The sequence below is a fragment of the Harpegnathos saltator genome, unplaced genomic scaffold (genome assembly GCF_003227715.2).
Source record: "Harpegnathos saltator strain DR-91 unplaced genomic scaffold, Hsal_v8.6 scaffold60, whole genome shotgun sequence".
Taxonomy (NCBI): Eukaryota; Metazoa; Arthropoda; class Insecta; order Hymenoptera; family Formicidae; genus Harpegnathos; species Harpegnathos saltator.
Window position 1 is genome coordinate 758,626 of NW_020230427.1, and position 23,389 is coordinate 782,014.

Genomic DNA, 23,389 nt, shown 5'->3' on the forward strand with positions numbered 1-23,389 from the left:
ACTGACAGTGTATGGATTGAATTTGATTTCTGCTTTAATAAGGTGAATAAATGATTTTTTCAACGTATTTTCTGTCTCACTTTATGTTTACGGATGAAGGATTTGTACATATGTCGTACAGTGATGATGAGACTAATAAATCACACCCGTCGCTTATCGAATGAAAAAATTTGCTTCAGATTACCAAATGTAGACTTATGTTTGTTAGCTACTCTACTATTACAATTGATGCATTTAATAGAGAACATACAATGCACGTCTGCCTTTTGAAACCGCTCCGCCAACGCGGCCGGTGTGAAGTTGGCACTTCATTTTTTAGCACCGCAAGTTTTAACGATAGTTCTATTGGCACCCACAATTTCTACAGTTTCTGATGAGGTTATATCAATAGTTCCGCCGAATTAGTTAACAAAATGGCAGATTGAAAATATGAGGTGTTAACTTCTTGTAGCACCGCAACTTCCAAAAAAAGCCATTTCAAGCACGAAATCTTATAGTTCTAGTATAGTCTTGATATGTTTTAGCAAAAGTTCTGGCTTCTAACTAATTTTAAATAATTTTTGAAACTTAGCGCCAACACCGCACCACAAGAATAAAGTATCAGTTTGCTGGCAGTTCCAGCCGACTTCTGGGTTTCTTTTAGTAGTTCTACAATAGTTCCAACGCTTTAGATGGGTTTCGTCACGGGTACCGGCCTTTAACTGTTTTAAAATAATTTTTTAATCTTAGCGCCACCACCGCACCACAAGAGTAAAGTATTAGTTTGCTGGCAGTTCCAGCCGATTTCTTAGTCTCTGTTAGTAGTTCTACAATAAGTCCAACGCTTTAGGTGGGTTTTGTCGCGGGTGCCGGCCTTTAACCATTTTTAAATAATTTTTTAATCTTAACGCCAGCACCGCACCACAAGAGTAAAGTATCAGTTTGCTGACAGTTTCAGCCGACTTCTGGATTTCTTTTAGTAGTTTTACAATAGTTCCAACGCCTTAGGTAGGTTTCGTCGCGGATGCCGGCCTTTAACTATTTTTAAATAATTTTTAAATCTCAGCGTCAGCACCGCACTACAAGAGTAAAGTATCAGATTGCTGGCAGTTCCAGCCGACCTCTTAATCTCTTTTAGTAGTTCTACAATAGTTCCAACGCTTTAGGTAGGTTTCGTCGGGGGTTGGCGTTTACCTATTTTTATATAATTTTGGAAACTTAGCGCCAGTACCGCATCACAAGAATAAAGTATCAGTTTGCTGGCCGACTAAACTACTAAATGAGACCAAGAAGTTGGCTGGAACTGCCAGCAAACTGATACTTTACTCTTGTGGTGCGGTGCTAAGATTCAAAAATTATTTAAAAATAGTTAAAGGCCGGCACCCACGACGAAACCCACCTAAAGCGTTGGAACTATTGTAGAACTATTAAAAGACATCCAGAAGTCGGCTGGAACTGCCAGCAAACTGATACTTTACTCTTGTGATGCGGTGGTGGCGCTAAGTTTCAAAAATTATTTAAAATTGGTTAGAAGCCAGAACTTTTGCTAAAACATATCAGGAACTATAGAACTATTAAAATGGCTTTTTTTGGAAGTTGCGGTGCTACAGGAAGTTAGCACCTGATATTTTCAATCTGTCATTTTGTTAACTAATTCGGCATTGATATAACCTATCAGGAACTGTAGAACTATTGTGGGTGCCAATAGAACTATCGTTAAAACTTTCGGTGCTAAAAAATGAGGTGCCAACTTCACACTGGTGCCAACGCGGAGGGTGAGAGTTCGTAAGGCACATCGCATGACTAACTATGCAAAAATGCTGCTTGCGCGAGAAAATCAATACTATGAAATATATTTTCGCTGAAGGTATTGTTCGGAAGAGAAACTCATAATTACGTCAATTGTCACCGCTGTTGCTATCGTTTCACCACGGAGGTTGATTGGTTATCGATCGATGTTACAAGCTAGCTCCCCTCACTTTTTCATCGTGCGAATACGAAGATGCACCAAATTATTGCCGTCATTTAGTAATTTGGCGGTAATGCATCTTCGCAATGTTTTCGCGGCAAATACGGTATATACCATGACGAATATACATCAAATACAAGGTAATTGGTATCATAGCGAGATATTGTTCTCCTTGAAATTTCTCCCTTCTTTCATTCGCTCGTCGACTTCTTTATGGAACATGTCAGTGGAGAATCGTTACTACAAGTGCACTCGTATCCTACTCAAGTCGCTCGGCCTGTGGCCCTATCAGGACTCAAAATGGACATGCGTCCAGGTAATCTTCATGACGACCATATCTCTCTCGGCGATATTCGTTCAGGTATTACGCGTTCTTGCGCTCTTTGTGTATTTCGGATGCGAGAAGTGCTATCAACGCGCATCGTCATCAATGTAATTATCGTTTTTAGTTGGCGGTGTTTATCACGCACGAGTGTACCATGGATGTACTGATTAAGGTGTTCTCTTTCATTTTCCCGACTATTTTCCAATTGTATATATATCACTTATATTATTTCAAATCTGATACGGTAAGTCGATGACGAGTTACTTCGCCTCGTTCGTTCGAACGTGTCATGAAGATTGTTTGTCCACTACAGATAAGAGAAATTATCGAAAATATATACTACGATTGGAAGTTTTTCAAGAATAAAGCGGAACTCGATATAATGAATGATTACGCCAACATTGCGAAACAGTTTACGAAAATGTGTCTGCGTAAGCATTGATTGCGGACTAATTTATACACGTGCACATTTATTGCTTGCAATTATAGCAAGTTAATGTTTAGCGTAATTGTAGTAATAATTACACCTCATCGCTTACTCATCGCTTTATTCAATACCGTCTGGTTTACGCACACACGCGCACATATTTTCAGTATTCGTAATGATTCGTAATTTTGATCAATTTTGATCAACACGGTTTTAATGTCGCACTCAGTTCTACATTCTGCTTTTCTCTTTCATATATTAATGTAATGAAGGAAAATATGTCATGCGCACACTTATATACAGTACTATAATGTGTTTTTTGTTCTTAAGGTGAACGTACCGAATTACGCCACCTTAGCTCGATCTATGCGTGTAAGAAATCTTAGCTGAGGAAAAGTGTTTAAAATTGTCGGAAAGAAGTCGTGAGAGATAGTGTGTAAAATGCGCTAAAGTAAGCATACAATAATATAATGTGATTTTCCATGAAAACCAATTTCAAAAGCCTACATCAAAGATCTGTCACTTTTGACTATTTTCGACTGAATTTACTTTTATATGATTACTAACCTATAAAGTGTCATTGTACCTTATAATATGATAAAATGAAATATTTTTGGGTAGTAATATAAAATGTTTTAGTTTTGTATGATTAAAATATAATAAAAGATGATAAAAAGGTATAATATTAAAAAGTTATATGGTTTTTATACAATATATTTATATAATATAATATAGAGTGGTGTTATTTGGTACATAATCAGTGGCGTAAATTGGGACCTACAATTTCAATGGGTATAATTCGGGACAGTTGCAGTTCATATTTATTCTTTTATATAAATAAATAATCTTGTTTATTTCTAATTTGTATATGTATTTTCGCTAATTTACAATAATAAGGTTTAGTAAGATTCATAGTCTTACTTAACACCACTTTACTTTTTTAAAAATAAACTCTCAAAAATTATTCTTTGCTTAAAGTGGCGTAATTCGGTACGTTTACCTTAATATCATTTTGCTTAGACTACAAAAGTATTAATGCAACAGTACAGATATTTTAATCCCACACAATGTGGGGCACCTGGTTGTATTATAATAATTGCTTGTAATGTTATTAATCAAACGAATTTATTAAATCGTTGATTTATCCTGATATTCCTCAGTTTGTCTCTGCATCGGCATAGCAGCGATCATAATATGTTACACTATGCCAATAATTCTTGACATTGTTTCGCCTGTGAATGTGAGTCGTGCTGAAGATCTACACTTTGCAGTGGAATACTTCGTCGATCAGTCCAAGTACTGTTACATATTGATATTGCATTTGACAGTTTTCATTTGCTTAGGATTCATCACAGTGATAAGTATCGGAATAATGTGTTACAGTTACGCTTTACATGCTTGCGCGTTGTTTAAAGTGACCAAGTGAGAATTCGAAATAATCAAATCCGGAAGAATCAAGCGATATGCAATATAAATGTTGCGTTTTCAGCTATCGGATGGAAAGCACAATGGACAAGGACGTATTGCGAATCCCTAATCCGCAAAGGCAGCACGTAATTCGCGACAGACTGATTTGCGCAGTCATCATTCATCGAAGGGCTTTTCTGTTTGTATAATTTAAACTGTGAAAATATCTTGTGCCGAGCTTTCACGCAACAAACTATTAATCATTATCTGTTCAAATTTAATTTTGCTTCAAATTTACATCAGATATATTCTGGCATTCGCATGCAAACTAAGAATATGTTTTCGTCAAATTAAATATTAATTAATTCCACAACACATATACACACACACACACACAGACAGACATAGTTTGTCCCATAACTCAGTACAAGGAATTCGTGGAGACATAGAGCAAATTAAGACAAACATAAATATTCCATATTGTTTACGATATTTGCAATGCTTATCGAGTTATTAATAACAAAAATCTGACGAGTGACCGCGTGCCGAAATGGTATTGGACGATCGGTGCTCAGGCCACAGTCGATCTAACAACTGTTGCTGGCGCGCGGCGAAACATAGAAGTAGGGAAATAAGACACGAATAGCGGTGCGTTCTCGTCATTCTTCTCGCTGCGCGCCGACAATAGTTATTATTAGAGGTATGCAAAAGTTTCCATTTTTAAGGCAATGTTTTTTACTACTATTATTATACGTGATATAGTATCTTTAATCAAAATATTTTCCGGCATTATCTACTACTTTTTGCCATCTTTCAGGCAAAAGATGGCAAATCACGATAAAAGAAGTCTTTGTTCTTAGAATGAATTATAGTTCTCGATGAATTGTTGCACTTCTTCAACCTTGCGAAATCATGTACCAGACAAATTGTGCTGCATAAAACGAAATAAGTGAAAATTTGATGGGACAATATCTGGAGAATATGCCGGATTGGTAGGACTTCCCACAATTCCATTAAAATATCCCGGGTTGTCAATGCAACATGGCACCTGGCATTGTCGTAGAGAAGAATCACTTTGTTTTGTTTTGTCAAAATATGGTCGTTTCTCAATCAATTGCTCATTCAACTACCTCATTTATTGACTATATAATTCCGCAGTGATAATCTGAGATGGTTTTAACAGCTCATAATATAGCATTTCTTACATGTCCCACCAGATACACAGGAGGATCTTATGACCATAGATATTTTATTTTGGCTGGGGCCTAAAAAGTTCTCCGGGATTTACGTACGATCTTTTCGATTGGGATCGTTATTGGGATCGCGATTGGGATTGTTATAATAAATCCACTTATGTTTGTATCTATGGGACAGTGAAAGGCAAATAGTGACTGGCAATAGCGTTCTCGGATAATTCATGGGGAACCCATTTTCCTTCCTTCAAAATTTCCCCTATCTCATACAAGCGTCGAATTACAGTGCTCTGATCAATATGTAACTTTTTTGCAAATTCTATACTCGATTGAGTCGAATCTTCTTATAATAACGCTTCTAAGTTATCCAAATTCATCTCTTACTTTTAGTCGCCCGGCACGCTTCTTGTTTTTCAAGTAAAAATCGTCATTGTCAAAATGCTGAAACCACTCACGACATAAACTTTTAATTACCATTTCTTCATAAGTTTCGCAAATGATTCTGTTTGCTTCGGCAGCTGTTTTGCACTGATAAAGTAAAAAAAGCATATAATAACAAATATGCGTCTTATCGACTTCCATCTTCATATGAATTGTTTATATCAATATGACTTAGTATATATCAGTTTCTATGCAGGTTCTATGCAGGTTGGCCAATACTGACATAATCTAACAAAAATGTGTCGCAATTTTCATGTAAATAATCGCGATTTGTACGTGTAGGATGGAAACTTTTGCATACTCCTAATATAATTACAATGGAAGGCGCATTGTAATTCATCTGAAGTTGTTATACCAAGAGTAAAGATGTTTCTCTATTCATATTATTACAAAGATCATAACACGTTAAGACTAAATATTTCGCGCATCGTACAATTCTCTAATAAGATACAATAGAGGAATATGAAGAATCAATCGTGAATGTACAATAGGCTTTCGTTAATATTTCTTTCGTATTCCTTCCGACATAATGAAATGATAGATTGCGATAGAAAATAATTAAATTCTCCCATCGGTTTTTATCGCTTTCTATTTTGCCATTATTTTTTTTATCACAGACACTTATCATGTTTCAGATTAAATCTGTCTTACAAAATGATCTCATAATTATTGTATCTCTTAATAATTATAATCACAATTATATATCGGTCGTTAACGCGATTCTAGGCGCAGTGTGATGAAACGTAAGAGCGCCGGTTTAAGGACGAACACATTTTCTTTCTCCTTTTTTGCCACGCATTCAAGAGAGGGATTAGGTAAACTTGGCTGTGCTACGGCTCGAATGCTCTTCCTCCACCACTTGGCTTCCTTTTGATTTTTGAACATTAATTTTTCAAAAATTATTGCAAATTTTGCAAAACGATGTGGGACTTTTGTGTTTGCTTCGACCCGCACTACGTCTCCACAACAGATTGTTCGAGTAGTCTGAGACACTCTGTATAATAGTATTGTAATTAATATTATTTTTTAATTATAGATATTATTAATTATTCCACATCAACATTTTGTAAAAAATAACCTATAAAATTTTTGGATTAAATGCGAAAAGAATAATTTTGTCCTTACAGAATGTAGCATAATGTGTGATATGAGATTTTTCTGTTAAAGGTTTTGCGATATTTTAATGCAAAATTTGCAAAGATCGCTTCTTTTTTTAGCTGTAATCGGTGTGGTGTCTTTGTCAATCAATTTATTTCGTGTGAGTAATACGATATTTTGTACCATCCAATTTTTTCAGAATAATCAAGTAAATATCTCCTTAATTGTACGTTTAACATCATAGCTTCTTAAAGCAATAACAGCGTTCGAGGAAATATTTGAAATAATTATACCGTCCATTCTCGTTTTCTTTCACTTTTTTTATATGTTCCTTGGCAACCACGTCGGTCAACAAATTTCAAATATTAATGCCGAAATCTTCAACATAATGTGAGTATTTGTCTTCCGCAAATTTGAAGAAAGTTGTCCTGCATATTATAGCGATAGAATAATTGCGAATACTGTCTATTCGTCGCACATAAAAGTGTTTTGAACTAAATGCCATAACAGAAGCAAAATTTATTATTTTTACATTTAACGAAGATTATAAGAGCTTGAGAGTCTCAAAAACGTTTTCTTTAGGCGAGTAACAATACTCATTATTTTTAATTTATAGATGCAGCTTGCCATGGTATACAGCTTCTTTAAATGTACAAAAATTACTGCTGTTTTTACTACAAAAGAATAGTAAAAATTTTTATATCTCGCTAGGCGGTATATTCGATGCTTCATACGAAGGTTTTACAATGGTAGCGAATGCTGATGCAAATATATTATAAAAATTCGTCACCCTTATGGGCTCAATGTATTCTATGAATAAAAGAAAAACTTTATGTTTCAGCTTTCAAAGTTATCAATATCGTACTTCACGGTACTTCATGCTGTTCAATAAAAATATAAACTACAACAAAGATATTTATAGTCAATTTTAGTGACTTGCACCTCGCGATATTATATAAAAATTATTATTCTTTGACTTAGATATATTCAAACTCTATACGATATCGTACGATGTGAAATAAATAACAGAGTATTATAAAATAAACAAATTAAGTTGAAACGTAGCGTTCTGCTTAACTCCTTATTCCGTATATGTATTTATAAAAAGTTACGAAATTTTACTGTCATATTAACTCATATTTTGTTATATTTGCAACTGTTCTACACTGGTGAAAAATGCGTTTTTCTTACATTATTCTTCTTGCCTTTTCGCATCAATTCCTCGTTCAACGTTTCAATTGTCATTAGTAGCGGTTGTCTTTAACTGTTCCACTGATTTCAGTAGCTCATGATATATTACGCCCCTTCTTGATCCCATCATATATACAGCATTACCTTGTAACCGTGAATATTTCATTTAGGTGTCGAAATTAATGGTTGGTCTGGGATTTTTTGCATTTCGGATTATCATAATAGATTTATTTTTCATCGCCGATTACAATTTGTCACAAAAACTCCCTTTTTATACCTTGCGAGCAAACAACTAACAATGGAAAGACGATTACAGCATCAATCAATTCGTATAGCACCCATTTTCTTGGTTTATGAATCTTTCCCATGGTATATAAACATTCGAAAACCCAGTCGCGTCGGTGACATTTAATGCTTCTATTACTTCATTGTTCGTTTGAGATGGATTTTTTTTCAACAATGCTTGCAATTCAGCGTCTTCAAACTTTTTTGCCTGACCTGGATGTTGTTTGTATTTCATATAAAATCACCACTTTTAAATTGAAACCATTCATTGCAAGTTGTTTTTGATGGAGCAGTATCACCATAAGCTTTACTGAGCAACCGAATTTCAGTAGGATTTTCCTTCAAATCATAGTAATGAAGAAGTATATGTCAAAAAGCTTCTTATTACGTTCTATTTTCTATCGAGTAAAATGGGACGTTATGTTCTGAATTTTGGAGAAATGTTAATTCTTCTTTTGCGCTGTCAGTCACAACATTCGTTGCTACTATCGTTGGTACTATCTATTTGTGAGAGTCGGAAATTAAGTTCGGCACCTAATACATCGCGCAATGGTTTTTAAGTTTTCCCTAGTCTATAATCGACTTTGTGAGGAGTACGTTAAAGAAATTAAAAAAACTGCAGCTACAATGCACTATGGTACACAGCACCATTGCAGACGCAAAAACTATTGTTGTTCATAATGCAAAAAGTAATGAGATACGTCACTTTAACATGCAGCGGCATATTTGTGGCATCCCTAGAATGTCTCGCTTCAGTAAAACTCAAAACTTATCGCATAATGAAAGCATTCGGAGTTCAATGTGAATCGGACAAACGGTGCATCATATGTGTTTTTTTAACTGATAACTGACGAGAACAGTCGTATCTTACTTCGCGGTGATATATTCTACGCAATAATAATTACTTTCGAGAAAGAAAAGAATTATTATCAATCTCGATCTCTCTCTCGACTTTCTATTCGACAACTCGTATCTGTTCCAAAACTGTTGATTATATAGCATATTAAACAAAACATACCTTCACTTCTGAGACACAATACACCGACATCAATATACAGGGTGTATCTAAAAGTATGTTACAGATTTTAAGGGCATATTTTAGGGGACAAAATAAGATAAAAGTTCCTACAAACATGAATCCAAAAATGCTTTCCTTCCGAGTTATACATTAAGAAATGATGTGTTAAAGTTAACATATTTCATGTGTCTCAAATCATCCACTCTCATTTATGTGTTAATTTAACATATAACAACTATGTTAAAAAGTAACACGCATAATATGTAAAAAATTAACACAAAAATTTAACATTCGAATGCCGTCAAGAAGATCACAGTTTGTGTTAAATTGACATACAATGAATGTTACTTCAACATTTGGGAAAAGTAATGATCTATGATTTGATGAAATGAAAACGTTAGATTGACATAATCTATGTGTTAAAAATCCAATCTTTATATAATATAACACATGATAACTGTTATAATAAGGAAATTTACACATTTTAGATGTTGACTTTAACAAATATGTCAGAGCAAGAATTCATGCATTTACATATAAATTGTGTTATTTTAACATTAGAAAATGTTATTTTAACATTTAAAAATAGTTAATTTTAATTTAACACAAAGTCTAAGTAACAACAACGATATGTTAAATTAACACACGACTGTGTAAAAAATTTAACACGAAACTTTCTACACATAAAAAATTTTAACAAAAGCACGAAACGTTTTTAACTGTGTAGCCCCCTAAAGTTAGGGGGAAAAAGACCCTCGAAATTTTGCACAGCGTAATAATTAATAATGACCTCGGTAGTGACCTTCATTTTTATGTGATTTAGGGGGCAATTTAGTTTGATTTTGAGGGAGAGATATGGAGGGGATGCTAATTTTCAAATTGCCATATTCTTTTATTTTTCGTCGTATTGAAAAATGAATGAAACCATTTGCTTCAAGAGAAAATAACGTTCAAAAAGCTATTCCTAAAATTCTTTATCAGACTAGTTGTTTCCGAGAAAAACAGAGAAAAAAATTGGGAATGTTCGGAACACTGGCCGCATAGGTAATTTATCGTATGGCCATTTGAAAATTAGCACCCCCCTCCATATCTTCCTCTCAAAATCAGATTAAATTGTCAAAACCACATCAAAATAAAGGTTACTATCGAGGTCATTATTTTCTAAATAAACATAAAAATAAAGATTACTATCGAGGTCGACGATCTTTTTCCCTCCAACTTTAAGGGGATATAACTCGGAAGGGAAACATTTTTGGACTCATGTTTATAGGAACTTCTTTTCTTATTTTGACTAGAATATGCCCTTAAAATTTGTGACATACTTTTAGATACACCCTGTATAATCGTATAAAGAACGAAAGTACAATCCCATCAGCTAGAGCAAGAATTACGTTACCAAGTGGCTGTTGTTACGTCTCAGAGGAATAAATATGGAAGGAATATAGTGAAATGTTCAAAAATTAACGAAGTTAACCCATTAATGCCGGCTGGGACAGAAATTTCGCGTTGATTTCAATGTTATGAATTTTTATGAAAATGCTCGAAAATTTTAATCCAAAGTAGATTACTAGGGGTTTTCGAAGTCACTCTTTCCGATTCCGCTGCGATAATCATAAAAAAATGAGTGTTTGTATTGATTTGTAACGGTTTTTTCCAAAAAATGCGATTTTTCTAGTCAATTTTTTTTTAAATCGTGGATTTCATCTTGATAAAAATGTTGAATATTACCCATGTCAAACGCAAAAGCAACTTGCAGAAGCACTTGCAGGAGCACAAAATTGTGCTCAATCTGTCATTTCCGATCGTTTGAAAGCCTTAGGAAAGGTTTACAAGGAAGAAAAATGGGTCCCATATGAACTGAAGCCAAGAGACATTCAGAGGCGAAATATGAACTGAAGCCAAGAGACATTGAAAGGCGAAAAGCCACTTGCGAATTTCTGCTCGTTAGGCAACAAAGAAAGGGGCTTTTACATCGTATCATCACTGGGGATGAAAAACGGATTTATTTTGATAATTCCAAACGTCGAAAAACTATTTGCAATCCCGATCAATCCTCAACATTGACTCCAAAGCGGAATATCCACGGAAAGAAGGCAATGCTTTGTATTTGGTGGTATCAGAAGGGTGTGCTGTACCATGAGCTGTTGAAAAGTGATCAAACAGTCACAGGAGATCTCTACAGAGAACAAATGATCCGTTTGAGCCGAGCATTGCACGAAAAAACGACGAGAATATGAAACGAGACAGCATAAAGTGATTTTGCTTCATGACAACGCTCGGCCTCACGTCACAAAATCTGTCAAGGAAACGTTAGAAGCACTTCGGTGGAAAGAGTTACTTCATGCGGCTTATTCACCAGACTGTTTCCCTTCTGACTACCACTTGTTTCGGTCGATGGCACATGCACTTGCTGAGGAATGCTTCAATTCTTATGAAAACGAGAGAAATGAGTCTCTGGATAGCCTCCAAAGATAAGTCATTCTTTTGTCGCGGAATTCGCTTGCTGACCAAAAGATGGAAAAGAGTCATAGCTAACGATGGACAATACTTTGATTGATGTACTTTTTCATTTTGTTTCTTAAATAAAGCTATACGTTTTGCAAGAAAACGGACGGAACTTTCCGATTGACCTAATATATTAGAGACTGCAATTTTAAAATAGTGTCGCGAACATAATGTTTTATTACCAAGTCTAAAGTATAAAATAATTCCCACGTTTTATCAAAATATAAAATCTTCAAAATTCTGAAAAGTGCATGCCAATATGAACATGTATTCTTACTTCTGTATATTTGCAGGTATAATTGAAAATAATACTCAATTTCTCTGAATATACAAAAATTAATGTTATTTCTATTGCAAAAGGATAACAAAGTCGCCCATTTGTTTATCGCCAGCACTTTCGATGTTTTATATGAAGATTTTGTAACGGTATTGAGAGTTTCTCATTACTAATTACAATAGCATGTTCGATATGTTAAATGTAAATGAATGCATGTTTCAGCTTACAACTTTGGAAATATCATATTTCAATATGATTTATGTCATGCAGTAAAGACGTGAACAGTAGCAAAAATATTACTAATCGATTTTATAAGATTAGCTTTTGGAAAATGATTGTTCGATATCGAATATTGTTATTACTTTTATTACATACTACTTACAGACGTAATGAAACTGACAGTGCATGAAGTGAATTTAATTTCCGTTTCAATAAAATGAATAAATGATTTTTCAATGTATTTTCTGTCTCACCTTATGTTTATGGATGAAAGATTTATACCATGTGTCGTACGGTGATGACGAGACTAATAAATCACACCCATCGCTTATCGAACGAGAAAATTTGCTTGAGGCTACCAAATGTAAACTTGTGCTTGTTAGGTACTCTATTGTTACAATTGATGCGTTTAACAGAGAACACAAAACGCATCTCTGCCTGTTGAAACTGCCCCGTCAATGCTGAAGGTGAAAGTTCGTAATGCTAGCACGTCACACGACTAACTGCGCAAAAATGCTACTCGCGTGAGGAAATCGATACGGTGAAATATATTTTCGCCGAAGGTATCGTTCAGAAGAAAAACTCGTAATTACGTTAATTCCCGCCGCTATTGCTTTCGTTTTACCACGGAGGTTGATTGTTTATCGATCGGTATCACAAGTACTCCCTTTCACAAGCGTTCCCCTCACTTTTTCATCGTGCGATCACGAAGATGCACTATATTATTGCCGTTATTTAGTAATTTGGCGATAATGCACTTTCACGATATTTCCGCGGATTATTTATCTAGTTAATATCTAGGTCGAAAATACATTTCTATTGCGATAATCGGTATCATAGCGAAATATTGTTCTCCTCGAAATTTTTCCCTTCTTTCATTCGCTCGTCGAGCTTCTTGTAGAATATGTCGGTGGAGGACCGTTATTACAAGTTCAATCGTATCCTACTCAAGTTACTCGGGCTGTGGCCCTATCAGGACTCGAAATGGGCATGCATCCAGGCTATCTTCATGACGATCATGTACTTCTCGACGCTATTCGTTCAGGTATCACGCGTTCTTGTGCTCTTCGCGTACTTCGGTCCGGATGCGAGAAGTGCTATCAACGCGCGTCGTTGTCGACGTAATTATCGTTTTTAGTTGGCGGTGCTCATCACTCACGAGTGCACCATGGACTTATTGATTAAGGTGTTCTCTTTCATTTTCGTCACTATTTTCGAGTTGTACATATATCACTTGTACCATTTAAAATCCGACACGGTAAGTTGACGACGAGTTACCTCGCTTTGTTCGTCCGAACGTGTCATGAGGCTCGTTTGTTTGCTACAGATAAAAGAAATCATGGAAATATGTATCAGGATTGGAAGTTTTTCAAGAATAAAGCAGAACTCGATATAATGAACGATTACACCAACTTGGCGAAACAGTTTACGGAAATATTTCTATGTGAGCATCGATTACGGGCTAATTTGTACACGTGCACATTTATTGCACATTTATTGCAATTATAGCAAGTTAATGCTTAGCATAATTGTAGTAATAATTACACTTCATCGTTTACGTTTATTCAATATTATCTGGTTTACGCACATGCGCGCACACATTGTCAGTATTCGTAATGATTCGTGGTTCTGATCAATTTGATACGGTTTTAATGTCGCACTCAGTTCTACATTATGCTTTTCTCTTTCATAATTAATTTAATCCCTTGCACTATGATGTAAGTTGCAACAGCATGTGCCAAAGTCGGTGATAAAACCGGAAAATACAAATTACATCTGTAATGTCGAGTCACATAAATCGTAAAGTCGCAAAACGCAAATCGCAGACGTAGAACATTAACCAGAATATGTAAAAATTGAACCACGAGTCTCACTTGTATTTCTTATGTTTGATTCGCAAAACATACGATAATTCTTATTCGTACTTCTTATATTTGGCCCGATATACATACCACGAGTCTGACTCGTGTTTTTTATGTTTGGCTCACAAAGGATATCACGAATCTCACACGATATAGGATAAGAGGTCAACAGGGAAAATATGTTTACACTTGTATTAATAGTACTATGATGTCTTTTTTGTCCTTAATATCATTTTGCTTAGGCTACGAAAGTATTAATACAGCAATACAGATGTTTTAATCCCACATAATGTGCCTGATTGTATTAATTGCTTGTAGTATTATTAACCGAACTAATTTATTAAAACACTGATGTAACTTGATATTTCTCAGTTTGTCTCTGTCTTGCCATAATAACAGCCACAATATGTAACATTATGCCAATAATTTGTGACATTATTTCGCCTGTGAATGTGAGTCGGATGGAAAATCTATACTTTGCAGTGGAGTACTTCGTGGATCAGTCCAAGTATTGTTACATAATAATGTTACATTTGACGGTTTCCATATGCTTAGGATTGGTCACAGGGACAAGTACCAGTGTAACACTTTACGGTTACGCTTTACACGCTTGTGCGTTGTTTAAAGTGGCCAAGTGAGAATTCGAAATAATCAAATCCGGAAGAATCAAGCGATATGCAATATAAATGTTACGTTTTCAGCTATCGGATGGAAAGCACAATGGACAAGGACGTATTGCGAATCCCTAATCCGCAAAGGCAGCACGTAATTCGCGACAGACTGATTTGCGCAGTCATCATTCATCGAAGGGCTTTTCTGTTTGTATAATTTAAACTGTGAAAATATCTTGTGCCGAGCTTTCACGCAACAAACTATTAATCATCATCTGTTCAAATTTAATTTTGCTTCAAATTTACATCAGATATATTCTGGCATTCGCATGCAAACTAAGAATATGTTTTCGTCAAATTAAATATTAATTAATTCCACAACACATATACACACACACACACACACATACAGGTTATCCCTTAACTCACAAGAGGAATTCATGGAGACATGGAGCGGATTAAGTCAAACATAAAAGTCCCATATCATTTGCGATAAGTGCAATAGTTATCGAGTTTTTAATTACAGAAATTCGACGAATGTGCGCGCGTCAAGATGGTATTGGACGAACGTTGTTCGGGCCACAGCACCGCCCAGTCGATCTAGCGACTGTTGCTGGCGCACGGTAAAACAAGTAGTGGCGCATTCTCCTCGCTGCGTGCCGGCAACAGTTATTAGGAGTATACAAAAGTTTCCATCGTGTTTAACGCACTTTTTTATTACTATTATTATAAATGATATAGTATCTTTACTCAAAATATTTTCTGGCATTATCTACTATTTTTTGACATCTTTTAGGCAAAACATGGATATTACGATAAAAGAACTCTTTGCTCTTAGAATGAATTGAAGTTATTGATGAATTGTTGCATTTCCTCAACATTGCGAAATCGTGTACCAGACAGACTGTGCTGCATAGAACGAAATAAGTGAAAATCCAATGGGGCAATATCTAGAGAATATCCCGGGTTGGTAGGACTTCCCATTGCAATTCCATTAAAGTTTTTTGGGTCGTCAATACAACATGAGGCCTAGCATTGTCGTGTAGAAGAATCACTTTGTTTTGCTTTTCGCAAAATATGGCCGGCAAATATACTCGATTAATTGTTCATTCAACTACTTCAATTGTCGACTGTATAATTCCGCGCTGATAGTGAGGTGGTTTTTATAACTCATAAATACAGCATTTCTTACATATTTTACCAGATACATAGAAAGATCTTATGACCATGGGTATTTCATTTTGACTGTGACGTAGAAGGTTTTGCCGGGATTTACGCACGATCTTTTGCGATTCAGATTGTTATAATAAATCCATTTTTGTTTGTGTCTATTCAGCAGCGAAAAGCAAATAGTGACGCGGCGTTAGTGGCAATAGCGTTCTCGAATAATTCGTGGGGAATCCATTTTCCTTCCTTCGAAATTTTCTCCATCTCATGCAAGCGTCGAATTACAATGCTCTGATCAATATGTAACTTTTTCGCAAATTCTATACTCGATTGAATCGAATATTCTTACAATGTTGCTACCAAGTCATCCGAACTCATTTCTTGCAGTCGCTCGGCACGCTTCTTGTCTTTCAAGTCAAAATCATCACTTTTAAAGCGTCGAAACCACTCACGACATGATTTCTTAGCTACCATTTCCTCACCATAAGTTTCGTAAATGATTTTGTTTGCTTCGGCTTTTTTGCGCTGATGAAATAAAAAAGCATATAATGACAAATATGGGTCTTATTGACTTCCATCTTCATATGAATTAGAAATATTTATGTCAATCACTATGGCTTATTATGCCTCAGTTTCTGTCTAAGTTGACCAATACTGATATGATCCAACAAAAATGCGTCGCAGCTTTCCTATAAATAATTCACAATGCCATCTATACGTGAACGATGGAAACTTTTGGATATCCCTAACAAAATTACGATGGAAGTAATCGTAATCTATCCGAAGTTGTTACATCAAAAGTGGATTTCTCTATTCATCTTATTACAAAGATCGTAATACGTTATGACTAAATATTTCGCGCATGGTACAATTCTCTAATAAGATACGATAAATGAATATAAAGAATCAATCGTGAATGTACAATTTCGTTAATATTTCTTTCGGATTCCTTCCGACATAATGAAATAATAGATTGCGACAGAAAACAAATATATTCTCTCATCGGTTTTTATCGCTTTCTATTTTTCCATTATTTTTTTATCACAGATACTTATCATGTTTCAGATTAAACCATTTTTGCTGTCTTATAAAATGATCTCGTAATTATAATCGCAACTGTATATCGGTCATTGACGCGATACTAGGCGAAGTGTGATGAGACATAGGAGCGCCGATTTAAGTGGTTTGAATGCTTTTCCTGTGCCACTTGGCTCCGCTTTCACCTTTGAACATTAATTTTTCGATAATTATTACAAATTTCGCAAAACGATATGGGACTGTTGTCCCATATTCGCTTCCACCCGCTCTAAGTCTTCACAAAAGATTGTTCGGATAGTCTGAGACACTCTGTATAATAGTATTGTACTTAATATTATTTTTTAGTTATTGATTATTATTAATTATTCCGCGTCAACATTTTATAAAAAGTATCTTATAAAATTCTTGGATTAAACGCGAAAAGAATAATTTTATCTTTACAGAATGTAGCATAATGTATGATATGAGAATTTTCTGTTGAAGGTTTTGCGAAATTTTATTGCTAAATTTGCGAAGGTCGCTTCTCTTTTTAATTGTAATCGGTGTGGTGTCTTTGTCAATCAATCTATTTCGTGTAAGTAATACGATATTTTATACCATCTATTTTTTCCAGAATAATCAAGTAAATATCTCTTTAATCGTACGTTTAACATCACAGCTTCTTAAAGCGATAACAGCGCCCAAGGAAATAATTGAAATAATGACAACATCTTTTGTTATTTTCTTTCACTTTTTTTATATGTTCCTTGGTAACCTTATCGGTCAACAAATTACAAATATTAATGCCGAAATCTTCAATATAATGTGAGTATTCTTGTTTCGAAAGTTTCAAGAAAGTTATCCTGCATATTATAGCGATAGAATAATTCCGAATACTGTCTATTCGTTTGTATATAAACGTATTTTGAACTAAACACCATGACGGAAGCAAAATTTATTATTTTTACATTTAACGGAGAATATAAGGGCTCGAAATTCTCGAAAACGTTTTCCAAAGCGAGTAACTATACTTATTATTTTTAATTTACAGATGCAACTTACCATGGTATACAGCTTCTTTAAGTGTACAAAAATTACTGCTGTTTTTACTACAAAAAAATAGTAAAAATTTTTATATTTCGTTAGGTGGTATATTGGATGCTTCATATGAGAGTTTCACAATGGTAGTGAATGCTGATGCAAATATATCATAAAAAATCGTTATCTTGTGGGCTTAAAGTATTGTATAAATAAAAGAAAAACCTTATATGTTTCAGCTCTCAAAGTTATCAGTATCGTACTTCTCAGTACTTCACGCTATTCAATAAAAATATAAATTATAACAGAGATATTTATAGTCAATTTATAGTGACGTGCACCTCGCGATATTATATAAAAGTTATCATTGTCTGATTTAGAAATATTCAAACTCTATACGATATTGTACAATCTGAAATAAATAACAGAGTATCACAAAATAAATAAATCAAGTTGAAATGTTGCGTTCTACCTAACTGCTTATTCGGTTTTTGTACTGTAATATAAAAGTTACGAAATTTCGTTATCAGATTAACTTACATTTTGCTATATTTGCAACTATTCCATGTTGTTGAGAAACACGTTTTTCTTACGTTGTTCTTCATGTCTTTTTTGCATCAATTACTCGTTCAAATGTTTCAATTATCATTGGTAGCGGTCGTCTGTGACTGTTTCATTTGATTTCAGTAGCTCATGGTACGTTTCACACTACGTCCCTTCCTGTTTCCACCAAATACAACATTACGTTGTGACTATAAATATTCCATTTAGGCATCGAAATTGATCCAGGTTAGTCCAGAATTTTTTGCATTTCGGATTATCATAATAGATCTATTTTTCATTGCCAATCACAATTTGCCACAAAAATTCTCTTTCTTATACCTTGCGAGCAGTGGGGGCATTTATTCCCTCCGTAACCTCCTATGCAAGCGTCAACTACGTCACAAGTTTTGATAGACTCGTACTTAAATATACAATAGGGCGCTCTTAGGGCGAAACCAATGTAGTATAATACAGAATTATGATTGCGTTCCCATATTCACTGCCAATATTGAAAATACATCATTTATGTTACGTATACTATAGATTTTCAGTGCTGGCAATGAATAGCGGAACGCAGCCTATATAGAAAAAAAAATGGAAATAGATATGATTTGGGCTCCACAAAAACCTCCAATATTCACACAATACATCACGAGTATGTGAAGCAGCTACACGCGTGACGTAATTGACGCATGCGCAGGAGGTTGCAGAAGGAATAAATGCCCCCAACACTGCTTGTGAACAAATAACAAGCAATGAAAAGACGATTAGAAATTGCAGTATCAGCCAATTTGTGTGGCACCCATTTTCCTGTTTTATATGTTTTATAAATTTTTCTCATAGCATGTAAACATTTGGAAATAATGCCGTTGATGACATGTAATGCTTCTACTAATTCTTTGGTCGTTTGAAGTAGATTTTCTTTCAATAATGCTTGCAATTCGGCGTCTTTAAACATTTTTTGGTTAATCTGAATATAATTAATTTTATAATTAATTATATAATTAATTATATAATTAATTATATAATTATTTATATTAAATTAAAATTATATTAAATTAAAATTAATTATATTAAAATTAATTATATAATTAATTATATAATCAATTTTAATATGAAAGACAAACAATATTCATTGTTTGTCTTTCATATTAAAATCACCACTTTTAAATTGTTAAAACCATCCTTTGCAAGTTGTTTTCGATGGAGCAACATCATTATAAGCTTCACTGAGCAATCCATGAATTTCAAAAGGGTTTTTCTTCAAACCATAATAGTGAAGAAACACTTGTTGAAAAATCTCTTTATCACTCAATTTTCTATCGAATGAAATGAGTTGTGTACTGAATTTTATGGAAAATCAAGCTTTTTGGAAATGTCAAACTTTTTTTTGAGCTGTCAGTCATAACATTCGTAGCTAGTGTCATCTATTCGTGAGAGTCGAAAATTAAGTTCGGCATCTAATATATTGCGCAATGGTTTTCAAATTTTCCCTTGTCTATAATCGACTTTGTGAAGAATATGTTAAAAGAAGCAAAAACATAACAGCTACAATGTACCATTGTATGCAGCCTCATTGCGAACGCAAAAACTGCTGCTGTTATTATAATATTTATGGTTCATATATATTTACACATGTGATGATCATAAAAGAAAGATTAAATACTAAGCGGTTTCTTACAATACCAAGCTCAAGTAATTATAACAATACTACTATATATGTCGTTTTCCTTATTAAATTTTTTCTTAACAAAAGTCTACAGATGTTTCAAATTTTGATGATTTTTTTTCTATATAATCACTTTATTACCATGCATTTTTAATTATGTTTCTAAATTTTGGTGGTGAAAACTGGTAGTATATTGAACACTGCAATTTTAAAATAGCGTCGCGAACATAAAGTTTTATTACTAAATCTAAAAGTATTACTATATTTACATTCTTTTTACATTCTTTCTTTTATATAATCATTTTTCGTCCAAAATTATTTACGTCAATATTGTAAAATTATTTTCATTCTGATATTTCTCTTCTGTATGTTGCGGACGTCTATGTACGACTTTAATAGTTGTCTTTAAATATTTCAATACATTCAGCATTTCTGGAAGATAAATTCCTTCATCAAACCCTTTAGGTTGATATTCTCTATTATTACGATTCAAATTTATTTCATGCACCTTATTAATATAACTTTCCATCATACAACATCTCCAACTCAGACCAGTAGTCAGGACACGAAGTCGTATGGTATAACCACTGGAATATTCTTCTTACATTTATTAAACTTTGATAATAGAGAAAGTAATTGTACAATATATAATAAAATTTTAATAATATATATATTATAATGTAATAACTACTGATGAAACGCTTCTCATTGAAATCTCATAGAAATATATCAAAGTTCACGCTTCATATAATTATATCGCCACACATATCAAAATGTATTATGAATTAAATAAATAAGGCTATGTATAATCTAATAATGTTAATGTACACATCGAATATTTTTCCACATTTATATCACGTTAATAAATATGACCGAGTTTGCAACTACGTATATCACTCCCGTCGTAGTAGTTAGTCGTAGTATTTTATAGCACACTATAAAAATAAATATATAGACTTTTCGTAAATAAAATTTCATTTTCTGAGAGCATATATATACTTTCTTGTAAAGACAAAATATAGGAATATATGACTATTGTTGTTGAGGATTAAAATGAATGTAATGACACAGAGATACATTGCACCTTTATGTATATTCAATAAGGTTTACAATCCAAGAAAAGAAACGATAGAACAAAACGTTATGACGGGTTTTAGAGAGCGAACACAACATGGCTTAAAAAGAGTTACACACAAGACAAAGAAGAGGGAGGGCTTTAGTAGAATCTGGAACACATAGATGTTGCCATAGAACGTCTTGAATATACATTTCTTAACAATTGTTGTACATAAAATAATTAGTATTATTATTGTTGTTGTTGTTATATATTGTTGTTTTATGATTACATATTCTGCATGTCAATACTAATCATCTCTTACTATGAAGAAATTTGAAGAGAACATGTTGCGTATATGTATCGAGTGACGTAGGCAGTTATATGTATAGCATTATTGTATAATGTTACAGTTATACGTATAACGTTACAGTTATACGTATAGCATTATTGTATATGGCTGGATTCGGCATAAAATATACTCTCATTTGGTAGAAAAAAAATTTTTAGATTATAAAAAATTCGTAAATGGGGTATGTTTAAAATAAAATTTAAACTTTTTTTAAACTGGAAACGCTGTTATACAGTACTCCTCAAACTATTAAATTTTTATCTGAATATTTTTCTATCCTTTCTATACTTTTGATGATACTTGCTCTAAAAAAAAATACCGATTTTTCATAAAGGAACGTTTCACTCCTTAAAAGGCTGAGCATATACATATTATATAGAAAAATTCGTATTCCTTATTTTGGTCTAGATTATTGCATATTTCAAATTCATTAAAATACGTAGGGGATACTTGTATGTTTTTTTTTTTTTTAGAACAATCATTATAACTTTTGACTGAAATTAGTTACGTAGTCATTAATAAAACATTAACAAAAACGATTATTCAACAGACTATTTAGTTTTATAGGCGCGCACAATGCAACTTATAAAGTTAAAAGATATCAATAATTTATAATTTTATAAAAAATTGCTTAAAAAGATTAATAATTATTGATTTAAGAGAGAACAGTAAAACTGTTTTAATGAAATAATACAATTATTCTATTTAATAACAAAATTTGTTTAAATAAAAAAAGTTGTGTAAACACCATAAAAAATTGTTTTAATAAAATAAGCCAATTATTTGAATGAAGCAATACATTTCTTTCAGATATTTTCTATGAAATAATAATTGAATGAAATTTGAATGAAATATAATATGAATGAAAGAAAATATGCCTTTTATCTGAAATAAATATTTTATTTAAAATGAAGATATATATTCTTTGAAAAGTCTAACGATCGAATTTAATAATCGAAATGTAGTTTCTTTGAATCATTCCAAATATATTAAATTTGTTTGGATGCAATAAAATTTGTTAAATCCAAAGGAGTATATTTTTCTCTATGTAGAAATATCAATATCACAGTTTGTCTTTTTCGTGCTATTATACGCACATATGTAACCATCAAATATTTTATAGAAAAAATGATGCAAGATATAAGAAGATATAATATTACGAGATTATTTGTGCTACGCAATAATTATTAATTTACATAATAATTATGAATTAAAATATCGCAAGTACAACATTTTGTGGTATACCGCTCCGCTGCAATCGTAAAAGATGCTACTATTTATAATGCATAGAACGACAAAACATATAAAGCCAGTAAGTTGTTTGTAACATCGTTGGAGGTTTCACTACAGTAATACGCGCAGCAAAAAGCGATGCTTATAAATTATTCAAAAAGGAAAATTTACTAGAAATACCAAAATTTTCATTAAAACCACAGCTTTCGTATAATTTGCACAATTCATGATTTATACGCTATTATGTCTATTGTTAAATATTATTTCAGTTGTTTACATCGCTATCTTACTTCACAGTAATTTATTCTTTCTACGTTAACGAGAAGACATCGCGCAGATATTTATCTACAATTATTTTTGTGCAAACAAAGATTCGAACACTGATAATGGTGTATCGATTATCACAAATACGATAATCAGAGATATTATTACTTATTGACATTTGTATTTAAAACTTTATATAAAAAGATGTCATTGTCTATAGCACCTCAAGAATCATCTTGTTGAGC

At 33.3% G+C, this 23,389-nt stretch overlaps 3 protein-coding genes across 8 annotated transcripts in view; all 3 read left to right on the forward strand.

Moving 5' to 3' along the window:
* Positions 1–23,389, forward strand: part of alpha-Man-Ia (alpha-Mannosidase class I a) — a 923,832-nt gene that overhangs the window by 698,361 nt on the left and 202,082 nt on the right. The window lies entirely within an intron of this gene.
* LOC112589778 (uncharacterized) lies at positions 2,498–7,577 on the forward strand. Of its 4 annotated transcripts, none has more exons than XM_025304311.1 (5): positions 2,498–2,704; positions 3,861–4,122; positions 4,190–4,306; positions 6,909–6,999; positions 7,462–7,577. In XM_025304311.1, exons 1-5 carry the CDS (start codon positions 2,563–2,565, stop codon positions 7,525–7,527), a joined length of 678 nt encoding a protein of 225 aa, XP_025160096.1. In that variant the 5' UTR covers positions 2,498–2,562; the 3' UTR covers positions 7,528–7,577. The 4 variants fall into 4 exon arrangements, with proteins under 4 accessions (XP_025160096.1, XP_025160097.1, XP_025160095.1 ...); XM_025304312.1 differs by lacking the exon at positions 7,462–7,577 and having other exon boundaries at positions 3,861–3,996; positions 4,084–4,122; positions 6,909–7,136; XM_025304310.1 differs by lacking the exon at positions 7,462–7,577 and having other exon boundaries at positions 6,909–7,136.
* Positions 12,161–19,130, forward strand: LOC112589779 (uncharacterized). 2 transcript variants are annotated; one of them, XM_025304315.1, is made up of 5 exons: positions 12,161–15,014; positions 17,496–17,586; positions 17,671–17,816; positions 18,043–18,175; positions 18,269–19,130. In XM_025304315.1, exons 1-5 carry the CDS (start codon positions 14,872–14,874, stop codon positions 18,317–18,319), a joined length of 564 nt encoding a protein of 187 aa, XP_025160100.1. In that variant the 5' UTR covers positions 12,161–14,871; the 3' UTR covers positions 18,320–19,130. The 2 variants fall into 2 exon arrangements, with proteins under 2 accessions (XP_025160100.1, XP_025160099.1); XM_025304314.1 differs by having other exon boundaries at positions 17,496–17,816.

What these genes read in the sequence shown, in the direction of transcription:
- LOC112589778 (XM_025304310.1), top strand. Translation starts at nt 2,563, where the DNA reads ATGAAGATTGTTTGTCCACTACAGATAAGAGAAATTATCGAAAATATA. An exon ending in GTTTACGAAAATGTGTCTGC is followed by an intron (nt 2,705 to 3,860) that starts GTAAGCATTGAT and finishes GATATTCCTCAG; the next exon opens with TTTGTCTCTGCATCGGCATA. An exon ending in GCGTTGTTTAAAGTGACCAA is followed by an intron (nt 4,123 to 4,189) that starts GTGAGAATTCGA and finishes TTGCGTTTTCAG; the next exon opens with CTATCGGATGGAAAGCACAA.
- LOC112589779 (XM_025304314.1), top strand. Translation starts at nt 14,872, where the DNA reads ATGCAATATAAATGTTACGTTTTCAGCTATCGGATGGAAAGCACAATG. An exon ending in ATTCATCGAAGGGCTTTTCT is followed by an intron (nt 15,015 to 17,495) that starts GTTTGTATAATT and finishes TTTCTGTTGAAG; the next exon opens with GTTTTGCGAAATTTTATTGC. An exon ending in GCCGAAATCTTCAATATAAT is followed by an intron (nt 17,817 to 18,042) that starts GTGAGTATTCTT and finishes TTTAATTTACAG; the next exon opens with ATGCAACTTACCATGGTATA.